At 38.0% G+C, this 17,489-nt stretch overlaps 2 protein-coding genes across 2 annotated transcripts; one reads left to right on the plus strand and one right to left on the minus strand.

The window, feature by feature from the left end:
• Positions 1 to 2,072: 2,072 nt before the first annotated feature.
• Positions 2,073 to 5,163, plus strand: LOC147280381 (uncharacterized). The gene is made up of 3 exons (XM_086251995.1): positions 2,073 to 2,463; positions 2,571 to 2,986; positions 3,698 to 5,163. Exons 1-3 carry the CDS (start codon positions 2,398 to 2,400, stop codon positions 4,932 to 4,934), a joined length of 1,719 nt encoding a protein of 572 aa, XP_086108121.1. The 5' UTR covers positions 2,073 to 2,397; the 3' UTR covers positions 4,935 to 5,163.
• A 4,731-nt stretch (positions 5,164 to 9,894) lies between these two features.
• LOC147280382 (transcription coactivator) lies at positions 9,895 to 16,157 on the minus strand. Its single transcript, XM_086252435.1, has 10 exons — positions 15,925 to 16,157; positions 15,700 to 15,795; positions 15,481 to 15,585; positions 15,054 to 15,155; positions 14,876 to 14,960; positions 14,589 to 14,658; positions 14,440 to 14,484; positions 11,284 to 14,361; positions 10,947 to 11,163; positions 9,895 to 10,709 (listed from the first exon to the last, which is right to left on the minus strand). The coding sequence occupies exons 1-10, from the start codon at positions 16,012 to 16,014 to the stop codon at positions 10,152 to 10,154; spliced, it is 4,446 nt and encodes a 1,481-aa protein (XP_086108561.1). The 5' UTR covers positions 16,015 to 16,157; the 3' UTR covers positions 9,895 to 10,151.
• Between the last annotated feature and the right edge of the window lie 1,332 nt (positions 16,158 to 17,489).

Consider the following 17,489-nt stretch of genomic DNA (forward strand, 5'->3'; position numbering starts at 1 on the left):
TCTACCCCTCTTATAAATAAATTTGCTTGTCATCTCATCATCCCATCCAATCCAACTTTACTAATTCCTCCTTAATTTCTCATTTTCATTATTCACTCTACTGTCCTCTCTCCCCCAATCATCCCAGATTCCCATCCAAATAAGGGACAGAATATATTCTTCACCCTCATAATTCAATAAATAAATTTCTATTTACACAAACATTTAAGGAATTAACACAACTCACAACAGTTGAAATAGCATCTTTTGTTTTTGATAATAATAATGCTAGAGATCTTAAATTTATATCTTAAATTTAGATCATAAATACACATGTCAGTATTTTATTTATTGTAAAATAAATAATCTTTAAGGTGGACCAAATATAAATCAATGAAATACTGACACTTCATTTGATATTCAAATTTAGAATACAAATTTGGCTTTCAAATATGAGATGTCTAAACACTGTTCTTTTGATAATAAGCATCTTACACATATCACATTATCCCACATCTAATATTTGATAACCACTCTTGTTAAGCGTGATTATTGTAGAGGAAAATGACAGTCAAAAATCATTATTCAAGAGAGGGAAAAGGATTAAGAAATGAAAGCATGTATCTACACAAGTATTGGAAATTAGTTTTTTATTTTTTCTGTAAGATTAAATTAATACATAAACTTACTTAACCCATCCATTAATCAATTAATCAAAACCTAAACATCATTATCCTTAAATATGGGTTACATGTCATTAAACTAATCGTTTATTGATCACTAGAAAACTGACATTACTTAACTCATACTGGATCACATATACAATCATTTAATTCTTTAATCTCTAGAATTGACTTACATAAATCCACATTATTAGGCATTAGCCATAACTAATTGATAATATATATAAATTTTGATAGAGATGATAATCCCATAAAATTCATACGGTGAAATTAAGTTTATTGGTGTATTTTTAGCCACTGAGAATTTGAATTATGAAATAAAATGATTCATTCCAGTAGGCAAGTTTTGGAAAGTTTATTAGGGTGAAACACTAACAGTGTAATCACAATCTTTTTCTTTTTATCAAGAATCACAATCTTTTTCACTGTTGATGTGATCACATTTTTTTAAGTAAGAATTGCCCAGTTGGTTATCGGCATTAATGGGTGAAGGACAATGCTAATTTCATAATATTTTTCCTTTTTAACATCGTTTTAATTTTAAAATCCAATGATGAAGCCCAAGGATTGAGGTATGTGGATGTAAATTGGTAATTGAAATCGGGGAATGCTATCCACTTCTCCGATCTATCTTATTTATCGGCTTTTTTTTTTAATTATTTTATTTTATATTATATTTTTATGATCAAAATTATTTATTTTTTAAATAATTATATAAAGATTATTTTTGTAAAAAATTAATTAAATAAAAAATTATTTGATTATGTAATCGTTATCAAAGAAACAAACGGTGAATCAAATTGTTATCAAAATCGTTGTTTATTTGATCACAGTTATATAATTAAATAATTTTTGATTTAATTAATTTTTTGTATAAATAATTTTTATAATTAAATCTAAAAAATGAACAATTTTGATCATAAACTTATGCTACGATACGTGAATAAAAAATTAAAAAAATAAGTGAAGAAGATAAATTGGAGAAAGTGAACGCCATTCCACGTGAAATTAGATCAGAAATTAATAACCGGCACTGGCACAATGGCACTGGGGTGGGTATGGTTTCATTTTTAACTTTTTTCAGTATTTTTTTTTTTTTTACTTATTTGGTTTTGGGGAAATATACATGGTATTATTATTATGCTGGATTAATTTTTTTTTTGTTTGGGACTGAATAGTATTATGCTTGGTGGTGTCTTATCTTTTGCGCCGGGTAGTTGAACCCAAGGACCCGTGATGGTTCACCGGGTATATCCGGTCACAATCATGCACTCACTGGCTGCACCCAGTCACTTATTATTTTCTCTATTTTTGTAATTTGGAAAGGTCACCTATCTTGAGAGAGAGAGAGAGGGAATCTACTACTGTGTGGTGCCAGCTATTCAGATGAAGGATCAAAGCTTTCTATGAGAATGAGTATAAGGTCAAAGCTGGCAATTTCTCATTTTTTTAAGAGCTTAGTTCTCTCCACCACCTTCCCTTATTTACTCTCCAAAAATTTGTACAGATTTTAAATCCCCCATTTCATTTCCTCCTCACTCCTCTCTCTCCCCCCCATTCTTCTTTTTTGTTTTCCTTCTCATTTCCTCCTCACTCCTCTCTCTCCCCCCCCATTCTTCTTTTTTGTTTTCCTTCTCATTTCCTCCCTTATTAGAGCAAGTGGAAGAGAGAGAGAAGGGTTGATAGTGAATGGTGAGAAGAGATTAACAACAGCAGCAGAACAACAACAACAACAATGACTGCTACTTCTCCTTGTCTCTCTTCAAATGAGAAGAAGCACTGGTGGCTTAGCAGTAGAAAGGTATGATATATGTTTGTTAATTTTCTTTAATTTTTGAGTTGATTGTGTATTTGATTAAAGGATGAAATGGGAATTAATTTGTTGTTGAATGTTGATTAATACAACAGATTGTAGACAAGTATATAAAGGACGCGAGAAATCTGATAGGAACACATGAAGAGAGCGAGATCGGTTCGGCGGTGGGGCTTCTAGATGCGGCTCTGGCGATTTCGCCGCGGCTGGAACAAGCGCTTGAGCTGAAAGCCAGGTCTCTGCTGTATCTCCGGCGATTCAAGGACGTGGCCGATATGCTTCAGGACTACATTCCCAGCCTCAAAATCGCAATCGACGACTCCACCGGCTCTTCCGACTCTTCGTCGCACCAGCTTTCCAGGGACCGAGTCAAGCTCCTCTCCTCCAACTCCAACTCGTCCTCCGACTCGCCCGACCGGGATCCTTCCTTCAAGTGTTTCTCTGTCTCCGACCTTAAGAAGAAAGTCATGGCAGGCCTCTGTAAAAATTGCGAAAAGGAAGGGCAATGGAGGTAATTTCGATATAATCGATCACTCTCTCTTCTGTTCCATTGCTTTCGCAAATTTGCTTTGCGTGTTGTGTTTTAAAAATGTTTTCAGGGTTCAGCTTTTTATGACTGACTTTATTATTAATGTTGAGACTTGAGACTTGAGACTTGAGCCTTGAGCGAGAGATCAGATCATCAAAACTCTTCTCTTCTGTTCTTCTGCCTGCTTGTACGCTCTCACTAAATGCACTGCCACCCATATATTTGATGCAATTCTTAACTTTCCGTCCTCAAAATATTTAACTATTTCTCCCCTACAAATAAATGCTATTATCTGTGCTGTATGCAATTAAATTAGTTGGTAATCTTTTCATAAAGAAATATCCATGAAATTCATTTTATTCCATAGGGGCCAATAGTGGATGGTTGAAAATTTTGGTTCATGTTTGTGGCTGAATTTTCTTTGTTTTGCAATTTTTTAGGAAACTTTGTAGCAACATTGCTAGGGAAATAGGACAAATTGGACTCGAAAACATTGAATCCAATTGTTTTCCAGAAATTTTGACTTCCAAATTAGCACGAAGCCAGCTAACCAATTTTGAAAAATAAAATAATGACATTTTGAAACAAACCTTTTCACACTGTTTACAAGCTAAATTATAAATATATTAAAAAAAGACAAAAAAAGCGTTTATGCAAAATGAGTTGACTCGGTTGGATATGCAATTGAAACAGGTATTTGGTTCTGGGGCAAGCGTGTTGTCACCTAGGCCTAATGGAGGACGCCATGGCTCTCCTCCAGACCGGAAAACGCCTTGCCAGCGCGGCATTCCGCCGCGAAAGCATATGCTGGTCCGACGACAGTTTTTCCTTATCGAATTTCAGTCTCTCCAATGCACCCGCCACACCTCCTCGGACCTTCTCTGAGTCCGAAACCGTGTCTCAACTCCTCAGCCACATCAAACTCCTCCTCCGCCGCCGCACTGCCGCCCTCGCGGCCCTTGACGCCGGCCTCTACTCGGAGGCCATCCGCCATTTCAGCAAAATCGTGGATGGCCGCCGCGGTGCCCCCCAGGGATTCCTGGCCGAGTGCTACATGCAGCGAGCCTCCGCCTACCGGTCGGCTGGCCGGATTGCAGAGGCCATTGCCGATTGTAATCGGACTTTGGCTCTGGAGCCGAGTTGCATACAAGCACTCGACACCAGAGCCTCACTTCTAGAAACCGTCCGATGCTTGCCTGATTGCTTACATGACCTGGAGCACTTGAAGCTTTTGTACAATGCCATATTGAGGGATCGGAAGCTTCCAGGACCGGCATGGAAGCGACACAATGTGAGGTATAGAGAGATTCCAGGGAAGCTGTGCGTGCTGACAACGAAGATACAAGAACTGAAGCAGAGGGTGGCTTCAGGGGAAACAGGGAATGTGGATTACTATGCTTTGATTGGGTTGCGACGAGGGTGTTCGAGGTCTGAGTTAGAGAGAGCTCATTTGCTGCTGTGTTTAAGGCACAAGCCAGATAAGGCCACCATTTTCATTGAGCGGTGTGAGGTGGCTGATCATCGCGATGTTGATTCAATTAGAGACAGGGCAAAGATGTCTTCTTTGTTGCTTTACAGATTGCTGCAGAAGGGTTATTCAAGCGTTATGTCAACCATCATGGACGAAGAGGCTGCTGAGAAACAAAGAAAGAAGGCTGCAGCTGCACTACAAGCAGCTCAGGCTCAGGCCGCAATGCAGCAAATCCAACAAACCCAAGAATGTTTGATTGAATCCGAACCATCCAATTTGAATTCTAGTAGGAATAATAATAATACGATGCATTCGTCGGAAGCTAAAGCAGCAGCAGCAGCAGCATCAGCATCGTTCCAAGGGGTGTTTTGCCGAGACATTGCGGTGGTTGGGAATTTGCTGTCGCAGGTTGGGTTTAACCGCCCAATTCAAGTCAAGTATGAGGCATTGAGCTGCTGATGAATTTGCTCATTCATTCAAATCATATTCCACCTTCAAAAATTCCACCTCTACCGGCGTCATTTTGGTCTTTCCATCTGTACAAAAAAAAAAAAAATTCAAGACTTGCCGGCAAATTTTGTTACCCACTCTTTTCCATTTTCAGTTCTTTTTATCTATTAACTAGTCTCTATTACTACTACTACTACTGTATGTACAGAGTTTCAGTACCGAATTTTCTACTTTTGCATTCTCGCTTTAGCTTTAAAATTCCATCATGCTTTTTCTTTTCACTTTCATTTTATTAAATCTTCCTATTCACTTTTTTTTTTTGTTTTTGGGGTTTTGTCAACTTCCTCCCTATCCACTTAATAATTATACGATGTTAGTGTTAGTGGTGGGGGTCTAAAAATTAAAACAGAGGGTACTCTGTCACTGATCTCGATATACCAGTGCCAGAGTCTGATAGAAAAGTGAGATAGAAAGTGAGAGAGACAAGAATACAAAGATGGGGGGGCCTTGGCTTCTCTCCCATGTCTTTTCTGCTAGCATTTATGGTTTTTTCACTGTTAATTTACTGTCTAGCTTATCCATAAAGGTGATATTATTCCGCTAGCTAGTAGGTAGGTTGAATTTCTTTGCTATTCCCACACCACACACATCCTTGCTTCATCTTCATGCACGTAAATGGGTCACTATATATATGTATGCAGCCTGAATCTGATTATTGGATGGTGTGATTCAGGCAGATAGGAAACGTGGCTAGATAATTGGTGCATTTGCTTTGCAGCGGTGAAAACTGCGAAAGGACAAAGCAAATATGAAAAAGTTGGTCAGTTTTTTTGTTTTCTTGTGTGCGTTTTGAAATTGCTTGCTGGCCAACACCATGCATCGATGCAGCAATGGAAAGGGGGGGTCTAATCAACACTCAATACGAGAAAAATTGCAAAGGGATTTGAAAGCAAATGTCAAATCCAGACTCACTGTACCATACTGATATATTATCAGTACTCAGTAGTACTCATTATAGTGATTGAGCTTTTGGTTATCTTCCGTACTACTACTCTGTTTCTTTCTTGGTGTTTCTTGCGCTGCAACCAAAGCTCACTCCCTAAAGCTGTAGTTGAGGTGAAAATAAAATATTTATATATATAGAGATTCGATTATGCGAACCACTGAGTGCTCGATGCTGGATAGCATATTTTTTACAACGGCGAAGCGCTGGCACTAAATGTTCAGCGTCAAATACAAATATGCGGACGTTCGGACCTGAATGAAACTCCATATATATTTATATGATACATGTGAAATATGATGGGTTTAACTGTTTAAGCACCTTTTACACCTCCTTACTTATAGTATTATTCAACTCTTACTTTGCAACCTCGTGAAGACTTAAAAGAGAATCAATAAACATCGTATATATGTGACGCATTCATGCATTTATTTGTATAAATAATATACATATGTTTATGCATAGCGTATTCTGCATATGGAGGTGTATGCTTAATTTACGTTTACCCATGAAAGACGGAAATGAATCAAGAAGAGTGACTCTGATTTCTGAATCAGCTGTAATGTACTAAAGGAAAGGAGTTTTAATTAATAATTTAAGAGGGTTGTTGGATGGGAATGAATGAGATGAACAACCCTCCACGTCTTATAATAGCATTTATAGTTTTAGGCAATGCCAGCCTTATCTGTTTCTGTTCAAATTCAATGGGAAAACAAAGAAAGAAGGCCTGTGTGTGTTTTGCTACTTTTGTCATCACATATGAGTTGTTCACTCTGCCAAAACCAGAGGCCAGTTTATTTATTTTAGTCTGTTGCCAGACTGCCAGGAAAAGATTTTTTTGGTCCCATCCCCAGCACTGAAGCCTCAATTTATTATTTATTATACGTTGTGCTAATTAATTAAGACACACACATTTCAACTGCACCATGGAAGCTGCCAAGTATCCAATGCAATTAATGTGCCAATTTTATTGCAAACATTGTCAAAATAAAAGAAATATTCATATATATATATATATATATATATATATAGAACTAAGTCAATTAATATGAAGAGCTTTATGGCCAAAAAAAAAATGAAGAGCTTTAAATAACCCAATTAATATGCGGAGCTCGTGGACAACCTAAAAGATGATTATATATATTAATTACATTTCCACTTTTTGAATACATAGGATATGGGAAAACAAGGTTAAATTAATTGATCGAGTTATTAAGATTAACAGCACATTAATTTGCTAACTAAAGTGAGTTTATATATGGATAATTTGGTTACAATAAATCATTTGATTCACTTTCATCAAATGGCTGCCTGACACTCGTTAACTAAATGGTTGTATTAAATTACTATTTACAAGTTTAATATATTGTTCCTTTTCTTTGCTTGCAAGTGAGATCACACAAATGAGCCTCCGTCCGTTATGGCTTTATCCCAATGAATCCTTCACTTTGGCTTCCATCCTTACAAGCGACTCTTTCAAATTATATATGTTGAATTGATTTGGTCATGAAAAACAAAACATCAAGCAATAAGATGATCCTATCAATTCTATATATGATCGATCATATCATATGAGAATTAATGAGATTTCCAATTAATTATCGATAATATAAATTACTCCATCAATCATGAATATTAATCAACTTGTGGGAGAGGGACAATTCGATTATATTGCCACATGTTACTTGTTGGGTTTTGAAAAGCAGTAGGACAGACCAGTTGCTAATAGTAATAATTATCAACAATCCGCGAGGCTGTAATTGCGCTCTTAATTAATAATCCCCCTCTACTTTTGCTAAGCTTTTTGTTTTCCATCTATAACAAAGTGAAAGCAATAATGATATCTCTACAAAATTACAAATGGTTGGTAAAACTAAAGCTCATAGATATCCATGTTCTAATTATGACCATGCCTAAGCTGCCTTGGTAGCTGCATTGTCTGTCTCAAAGAAAATCCCACTTAATATCTCACTTTGAAATTTCAATAGAAAATTACAATGTTTAATTTTATGAATGGTTCCCATCTAGAACTACGTACGTGGCCATGTATAGCTGGAACTCTATTATAATTGGTTTTTCGCGACTATGGGTGCATTGCACTTTGCACAGCTACTGATTATATACTATAACATAAAACAATTCTCAGATTTGTGCAGAAAAAAAATAAAAAATTCAAATTGTAACCTAAGTTATCAAACCCATTGGCCATTGGACAGGAAGTCTAATAAAGTAGAATTAAAACATGCTTGATGCCTCCCACATCACTCTGCCACCCTGCTACTCTCTCTGCTACAGCCTCATGTTTCATGAATACATAATATAATAAGAGCTAGCCACTCAAATTCACATTTATTAGTGACTTAATTTCCTCTCAATTCAATTAGCTAGAGCCTAGAGTTAATTTTCTTCTTCTTCTTTTTTTCTTGTCTTAATTTTAAAGTACATTTTCTTGCGGCGAAAGAAAAGGTGGGCTTGCAATTGCTTGTCACGAGGGAGGGCAGCAGGCACCATTAGAATTTGATTTATTATCGATCTTTATACTTTATTCTATATATTATTCCCTACTCGATCAGAGACTTTTGTAGCATAATATATCATGTATATACTTTGATAAGATGACTTTAATACCCTCATCTTCATCTTCCATTGGCCATTGCTGAAGCCTAGGCCTGTGGGTGGGTGAGAGAGGATAAACAAGTAAAAGTCCGATATATGCATCATGCATGCATGGAGATCGAGGGTTGAAAGTGGCAATTGTTTGAAATAGGGGGGTCCTTGTGAAAATAAACACGTGATGTTTGAATGTTGGGAACATTGAAAAGAGGGTTAAGACGTCGTGGCCAGATATGATGATGTCAGTGGCAACCATGTGAGAGGCTATCATGCCATGTGCCATTGTTCACCTCTCAACTCGATCTTCTCAACTCTGAACAATGCATGGATTATTGGGTTGTTTGTTGTTGGGGCCTTTGGTGCGTCTGTACTCTCTACTCTTACTCTGTACCTCTTGTCAAAACTCAAAACTCCAACTAGAAGCTAAGCCAAATATCTGACAAATTCCCACATTATCTATTTATACTCATTTTGGTGTAAAAACACAAAACAAGACAACAAAGAATTTGAATGCATTCGCAGGTCACCTACATATATATATATTACTCATTCATTGAGATTTGAACCTAATTTTAAACTTAAGACAAGTTTCAGTGATTCTCATGTCCATTTAATTGAATAATTCTAGCCAAGATCGAAAAGTTGAATTTAAACAAGTAGAGAGTATGCTGGATCAATTATAATGAGAGTTGGAACCAAAGTTTCTACTTTACAAACCTTAAAAGCACATAAAGATATTCGTTTTTGCCCTTTAGTTTTGGTTATGGGTGACTCTATATTGCTATTTATTACTGCTCTGCTATCTAATTCCTTTTACTTACAAGGATACAAAAACGGAATTAAGAGAGGTCTTTACTCTTTTTTTGCTTAATTTTAAGGCACACCTTCGCACTAGAAGGGTCCATGGTTGGACTTTTTTGAGCTTTAAAAATAATGTAACTGTACTGTGATTCATGATTTTGATAGGTAGGTAGCAGACTCAGCACTCAGCGCTCAGCAGAGGGTTATTATTGGATCTACCAAAAGTTCTGGTCCGACCGAAATGGACCCAACAGGTTTGAAAACAAAAACAAATTTAGGGTTTAGGGTAAACATTTGTTCATAGCCCATCATGAACATTTGATCCACAAGTTCCAACGATACATAAGCATCACAAAGCCTAAACAGCCTCAATTCTGGATGTACTGGACCAAGTGAAACTGTGAAAGTCCAACCGGCCCATTATAAGAAACCGGCCCATTATAAGAAATGTAATGCATACATAGCAATATAGCATTAACACAAATGCCTGTCCTATAATGCAATACGAAAAACACCCATAATCGATAATCCCATGTTGAGTACCAGAACACATACGCAAAAAGAACTATTGTACATCAATCATATCAAGTCATCATACAATCACAGTTGGGTACAATCATACTTGAGAATCAATATTACATTGCATTTCTACCCCTCTACAAGACATAGATAAGGAGTGAGGTCCTACTAATAAAAGCAAAGAAAGAAAAAAGAAACTGATAATAATACAGGGCCAATTATTCTACCAGTTCCAAAAACAACTAATGTACAAGCTTAAAATAGGAGTAGCTTTCTGGAAGAGTGAACACTCACTTGCTCTTGGCCTTTTTCCTTTTCTTGGAAGAGTTGGTGCTGTTTTTGCTTTGACTACACTTTGGACACAACCAGTCATCCTCTGGAACATCTTCAAGTGGCGGATTGCAGCAATCAATATGAGTACCAACCCCACAGCCCACAGTACCACTTTGGTTGCCACAGATGAGCATCACCTCTCCTCTGTCACCAGACCCGCAAACCACGCAGGGTATATCAGTACTACCAGAATTATCAGGAGGTGTAAACTCCTGCTCGACAACCTCTTCTGCCTTGGTCTGCAGGCTTCCAAACGACTTTTCTGCCCAAGCATGAGTATTGTATAGCACATGTCTCTCAAGGGGGTACCCAGGTTTGCACACATACTCAACCAAGTAATCAGCTGCAACACAGGGTATCTCATGTTTTAAGAACTCTTGTACCCACATATCAACACGGGGCATGCCCGGGCTAACAATGGCAAAGTCAACCCCCGAATTAAGGAAGCGAGTGTAAGGAGGAGAAGTTGCTAATATCGTCCCATCACCAGCCTTCACCACACGCTTCAGCGTATCCTGTTTAAAGATAATGTGAGGTGACGTTAACAATGGCCTAAGAACCAACCAGGATAAAAAAAAAAAAAAAAACTTATTCACTTGTTAGCTTTCAATGCATTCCAGGCACTAATTTCCCAACCAGTACAAAGAAAAAAAAAATTGTTCTGTGAAAGATATATAATTTGTTTAGCAAAAGATACGGCATAATTTGCATCGGAAAAATGTAAACACATGAAATCTGGAAAAATAACATACCAAAGGTGGTGCAATACATTCGCCATATATGATGATGCGTATTCCGTGGAAGGCACCATGACCTGTTCTCTCTCTCAAAAGCCGCCACTTCCTTGGGGCCTCCAAATTGATTGCACCATCCTCACTAAGTCCATTCTTGTACCATTCATAAGGTTCCTCAGCCAAAAATCTTCCTTCCTGATTACTAGCCGCCAAATAATCAGTCTTAAGAATCCACCTGCAGTGAAGGTAGAATTCATTAAAGCATCTATTTTGACTGAAACAGTTCAATTAAGTGATCAAAAACTTCTCAAAAGAAAGACACCCCCCCAATGCCTTTGGTATTGAGATAACGTACCTTCCAGATGCTGCAGCAGCAAAAAACTTCTCTGTCCTGCGAATTGGATCTGGAGCTATGAAGTGTGTTGCCTGGTAAGACCAGTGATGAGAATCACGACAGTATCTTCCTTTCAAACGCTTGATAACTTGCTGAAATTCTTTTCTTTGAAATCGATGCCCACTCAAAATAAACCATACAGGTGGAGTTTTAACTTTGTTTGGAGCTTTCCCATCTGGTATTGAAGAATTAGGACTGAACTTCTCAGAATTTTGATTAATCTTCATTGGAGTTATATTAGATTTAACAGGGGATTTTCCTGCCTGCTGTCTCGCCTTGCTTATATTTTGATCTTCGCAAACAACTGGTCTGTTTTCCTTCATTTCAGAAGACGTTCCCAACTTATTTTTGGGTATACTGTGGCATTTAGATTTGCCTACTGAACACGAATATCTTTCTTCATGTTCCATCTCTGTGTCCTGAAGGTTCTCATTCAGAATCTCTTCTCCACAGATACCTTTCTTCGGTTTCATTATATCCGTGACAGCAGGAACAGTCTTCAACTTGGTTTTACCCAAAGGACGCTTCTTCCCTTTGTTATTTTTACCTTTAACACCATCTCCTTTTGAGGATGATTCAGCCGGCATAGAAATCTTGTCAGAAACTGTTTTTCCCACTTCATTTCCTTTCGTATTTTCCACAGAGGCCATTGCATCACCATGGACACAGGCCTTGGAGTAATTTAATACATGCTGCACCTCTTCTGATTTCTCTTCCATAAATGTCTCAGATTTACTTGTTGATTGAACCCCTATAGCCTTCGCTTCATGCAGTACATTCTCCAATTTATATTCATCTTCTTCCCCAGGAGCCTCAGTTTCATCGTCCATAGATTCAGTTTTATTCTCAGCAGGAACAGTCTTCAACTTGGTTTTACCCAAAGGACGCTTCTTCCCTTTGTTATTTTTACCTCCAACACCATCTCCTTTTGAGGTTGATTCAACCGGCATAGAAATCTTGTCAGAAACTGTTTTTCCCACTTCATTTCCTTTCGTATTTTCCACTGAGACCATTGCATCACCATGTACACAGGCCTCAGAGAGATTTAATACATGCTGCACCGCTTCTGATTTCTCTTCCATAAATGTATCAGCTTTACTTGTTGATTGATCCCCTATAGCCTTCGCTTCATGCAGTACATTCTCCAATTTATGTTCATCTTCTTCCCCAGGAGCCTCAGTTTTATTCTCAGCAAGAACAGTCTTCAACTTGGTTTTACCCAAAGGATGCCTTTTCCCTATCTTATTTTTCCCTTTAAAACCATCTCCTTTTGAGGTTGATTCAACCAGCAAAGAAATCTTGTCAGAAACTGTTTTTCCTCGTTCATTTCCTCTTGTACTTTCCACTGAGGCCACTGCATCACCATGGACACAGGTCTCGGAGTGAGATAATACATGCTGCACCTCTTCTGATTTCTCTTCCATAAATGTATCAGCTTTACTTGTTGATTGAACCCCTATAGCTTTTTCTTCATGTAGTACATTCTCCAATTTATACTCATCTTCTTCCTCGGGAGCCTCAGTTTCTTCATCCATAGATTCCGTTTTATCCTCAGCAACATCTCTGAAGGTGGCACCATCTTTGCCCTCCACCCCCTTTAGTGCTTCTACATGAACATCTGGTAAGGGTACATCAGGCTTTATGACACTAGGGGATTTCTCACGGTCCCCTGCATTTAAACGAACTGTGAAATCATTTAAAGAGGTACCTTCATCTAAGTAGACAGAGCCCTTTTGGTTAGCAGAAGATAACTTAGACCTAGAACCTAGAGTCTTCTGGGCAAGCATCTTCTTCCTAACTGGTTTTGCAACCAAGTCATTATTTCCTCCTTTCAGAAAATTCAAATTATCAAGATTGTTGGAATTATTAGCGACCGACTCTTTGTTACTTGGAGATGAATATGCAACATCTTGGTGCTGAATTTGGGGTTCCACTGTTTCACTAACTGTGATTGTAGATTTCTCCATAACACAATCTACAATGCCATGCTTGCTTGATAAGGTGGACTTTCTTAATCTCTGAAAAGTGGTTACAGGTGTTTTCTTGTTGGCATTTCCATCTTGCCCGGACTCTGAGATCAGAGCTGCAGAGAAGGGCAAATCACACTTCAGTGACTTCCTGGTAGATGATTTGGTTGGTGAAACTCCAACACTTGAGTTTTCTACAGCATTAAAATTGGCAGTCTTAGCAGGAGAGTGGCCATCACTGCTGACCATATAATGACTAGAAGTCTCACATGAACCATCAATCAAAGATGTTGCTTTTACTTTGGGAGTTTTATCACTTGACGGACTTCCCATAATGCTTGATTTTGCATCATGACTCATCTTCGGTGATTTGGTGCTACCATAAGAAAGATCCATTGTCCTTTTTTGAGGCAAAATACCACTTGACTCTCCTCCATTGTCTAAATGAGTTCCTTCCAAGGGAGCTTCAACACAATCTGAGTCAATCTTGTCATTTTCTAGTTCCATTTTGAAGGATGTAGAGGCAAAATCATCATTGACATTTAATTTGCGAAAAGCTACTTTAGAAGACCCACTTCCATTGCTTGATTTATCTCCCACATATAGGGGAAGTGTGGATTTCCATGGGGTTTGCCTTGAATAGCTTAATTTCTCATCAGAATGAGGGGAACTTTTTGTAGTTCCAGAATTAGATGTCAAGTCATCTCCAAGCTTAAAATCTGGAGTTCTGTGATGTTGATCATTTAGCTCACCATGTGCAGCATCACTAAATTTGCATGCATCCTGACAGCTAAGTCCCTTGGAAACATACATATCAGGAAAACTCAAGGCTTGATCCAATTTATTCTCATTCCCAGGAATTGATAAGTTGCCCATAGCAGCATCAAAATTCAGGGGAACCTTAGGCACCTCTCCTTCTGATTTAGGCAGTTCACGTATGGATGGAGAACCAGCTTTTATATTGTGAGGGCTCTTATTCATGCTTATTACCCCATATTGTTTCACAACGGTGTCTTCAGCCTCATCTTCAGAATCCCTGGCCTCAGCCTCCAACATCTCCAACTCATAGCCACTGTTTATAGAAAGTGAGAGCTCAGGACATACAATTCCATGGTTAACAGCAATTTATGTACTAGAAAAACCAACTCACCTCTTGTTATAATTATCTTCTGGAAGAAGAGCCCAATCTCGTAAGCTGAAGGAACGTAATAAGGATATTATTTACTTATTGAAACATTGTGAATAGATATCACATAGCATCAGAGTTAACATAAGAGGTTGAACAAATCATGAACTTACCAATCTTCCAACCAACGATGATTGACGAGCTTTATCCGTGGGATCTTCTTAGCAAGCTCATACTTTTCCCCTGAAGATAGAAAACCCGTTAAGTTAATACTATGAAAGCACTTTATACATAATATCAAGAAATATAAACAGTTGATGAAAAATGCATCACAGGAAAACTAGAGGTGATGCCATTTTCCATGCCCTTGCTTCCTACTTCTACTTATATTATCTAAGCATATATTATTCATTTCAATGTGTTTATTAAGCAACCACAGAAAAGAAAAAGAAAACCATACCTTCAAATTTGTAGCATATGAGATGAGTGACACTGTTTGCTACCAATGGTTTAGAAAATTGAGCACCCATTAAACTAACCATTGTCTGACAAAGAAAACAGGAGCGAATTGTGAGACAGGGTTCTCTCATGAAACAACTTGCCAATAAGGCCTATATTAGAAACACTAAAAAATATACCATAACGTCATCTCTATCTTGTCGTTGATATCCAGTCAAGCACACAATTAAACTCTTGGCACCCGGGATACCATTCAAATCTTTAAGAGGTCTGTACAGAACCTGTTCAAAAAGCATTATTTATAAACAAACAGTATGCAAATGGAACTGCAGGTCAGGGTCAGATGTTCTTAAAATTATGTACAACTAGAGTTTGGCTGGCATATACACATTGCATGAAAATGTTTAAAACTGTGCATTCTTAATAAATATTGCTTAGTTTCTGGTGTATTAAATATTGGCAGGCGTAACTAAGATGAACAGTTTTAAACTGATAAGGACATGTTTAACAAGCTCCCAGAACAAAAGAAAAGAGGCAGAATGTTATGGTCTGATTGAAAACTGATAAGACAAATAATATGAGAAGATGGGATAATAGAAAACTGACAGAAGTGGCATCAACGGGCATTCCAACATCAAAACTATGATGAACCCATAAAGCCGTGACAAGCGTTTTGGCGTCATTTCGAGCAGCAACACATATAGGATTATCCTACACGATGAACCATACAAAGTATTTCATTTCAATTATCAAATTCAACTTAAGAAAAAAAAAAGGGTTTAATTAAAACTTGGTAATAAGCAGTTAAAGAGAAAAGAGACTTACATACACAATGTTATCGACAATGACGTGGGTGCAATTTGAATTTGGGGAATAGTGACCAACATCAACTCCACCGCACTCTACAAGCTTAGATCGAACCTGCGCGATTGAATTAACACAAGAGTAAATAAGATAGAACATCATACACATGCATATTTGATATTACTGGGAAGAGAGAGAGAGAGAGAGAGAGAGAGAGAGAGAGAGAGAGAGAGAGAGAGAGAGGACCTTGTCCTTGTGTTCGTTAATGGGGTCGAACCCCAAAAGAACGAAACGGACGCCGAGAAACGTTTTGGGCTGTGAACTGGTCTCCAACATTGAATCGAATCGAACTGCTCTCAACTCTCTCAGAAGTTAGATTAAAGGAAAATAAAAGGTGCGATTTAGTGTTTGATGGTGTGATAGTGCTTCTCTCGCACTCGTCTCACAAAGCCTGAAGCTTAAGGAGGAAGACTGACTGCTGCGACTGTGACAGTGCGAGTGGGGGAAATGTGAAAAATTATTTTTTAAATCATAATTGTAAAGACGAATAAATTACGAGGGAGGGAGGGAACTTCCTTTTTGTTTCAATTTTTGTTTTCATTTTGGAGCACTGGCGGGCGGGAGGGCTATTAGGCTCGTACACGCTTGCTCCACGTGGAACTCCACCACAGCTATCTTCACCACGTGTCAGTACGGTGTCACTACTTACTACCAATACGAGATGTAGAGTTTGTTTGACAGTGTATTCAATTTAGACACATAACTATATATGTTATTTCAACGGAGTCTACGAACTTTCAAATATTTTAAATATACACCTGATTTATTATGTAAATTGAAAAATGAAATTCCGTCTATCAATTTATTGAGAGATCAGTTAATTGTCAGTTTGGCTTTTGCTAACGGGGATTAATTGGCGACGTGACACCAACTCAGCATACATTTCCCGCCAAATGAGCAACACATGTCCACTTGACACGGGCCCACACACCCATCACCTCTTTCCCGCTCGTCGAACGCTCTCCTGACCATTTAGTCTCCAAAAAAATCACGTTTTCCCCCAAATTCGAATATAAATCCTTCACTTATGTTCAACGAGCGAGAAAGAGATGATGAGTTTGTGGACCCGTGTCAGGGGTTAGGTGGACCTATGTCACTTATTTAGCGGAAAATGAGCTACACGGGCCCACAAACTCTCTCTCTCTCTCTTTATTATTATTAAATTGTGGGCCCGTGTCGCTCATTTGGCGGGAAATATTTGCTGAGATAGCGCTACGTCGCCAAGTAATCCCGATCAGCAAAAGCCAAGCTGTCATTTAACTGATCTCTTAACGAATCAATGGACATAAATTCATTTTTCAATTTAGATAATAGATCGGGTGTATATTTGAAATATTTTAAAGTTCATGGACCCCGTTGAAATAGCTTATATAGTTATGTGTCTAAATTGAATTTAACAAAAGTGCTTATATAGTATTTAGAACTGCTTTTTATATTATTTTAACAAAAGTGCTTTAAATAAAAACGCTACTAAAATACTGAGTAAAAGCATTTTCTACAGAAACATTATTAAATAAGCCCGTAATGTAGGTGTAATTGTAAGAAAAAGCCCGCAATGCAGGTAGAGGTGTCAAACGGGCCGGCCCGGCTCAGTCTGGCCCGTTTAAGTTGAGTCTATCATGCTTTCGTGCCGTGCTCAGGCTAACCTATATAGTTAAGACTTATGCCCGGCACGGCCCATAGCCCGCGGGCCATTCGTGCTCGTGTCATGCCTTAAATGGGCCGGCCCACAGACCTTTTTTTATTTTTAT

The sequence above is a fragment of the Dryas octopetala genome, chromosome 7 (assembly GCF_963921425.1).
Source record: "Dryas octopetala chromosome 7, drDryOcto1.1, whole genome shotgun sequence".
NCBI lineage: Eukaryota > Viridiplantae > Streptophyta > Magnoliopsida > Rosales > Rosaceae > Dryas > Dryas octopetala.

Excerpts from the sequence above, each read along its gene's own strand:
- LOC147280381 (XM_086251995.1), top strand. The coding sequence starts at position 2,398 with ATGACTGCTACTTCTCCTTGTCTCTCTTCAAATGAGAAGAAGCACTGG. Across the intron at positions 2,464-2,570 it reads GGTGGCTTAGCAGTAGAAAG|ATTGTAGACAAGTATATAAA; the intron begins GTATGATATATG and ends TTAATACAACAG. Across the intron at positions 2,987-3,697 it reads GAAAAGGAAGGGCAATGGAG|GTATTTGGTTCTGGGGCAAG; the intron begins GTAATTTCGATA and ends CAATTGAAACAG.
- LOC147280382 (XM_086252435.1), bottom strand. The coding sequence starts at position 16,014 with ATGTTGGAGACCAGTTCACAGCCCAAAACGTTTCTCGGCGTCCGTTTC. Across the intron at positions 15,586-15,699 it reads TTGTCGATAACATTGTGTAT|GATAATCCTATATGTGTTGC; the intron begins GTAAGTCTCTTT and ends TTCATCGTGTAG. Across the intron at positions 11,164-11,283 it reads GCTGCTGCAGCATCTGGAAG|GTGGATTCTTAAGACTGATT; the intron begins GTACGTTATCTC and ends CCTTCACTGCAG.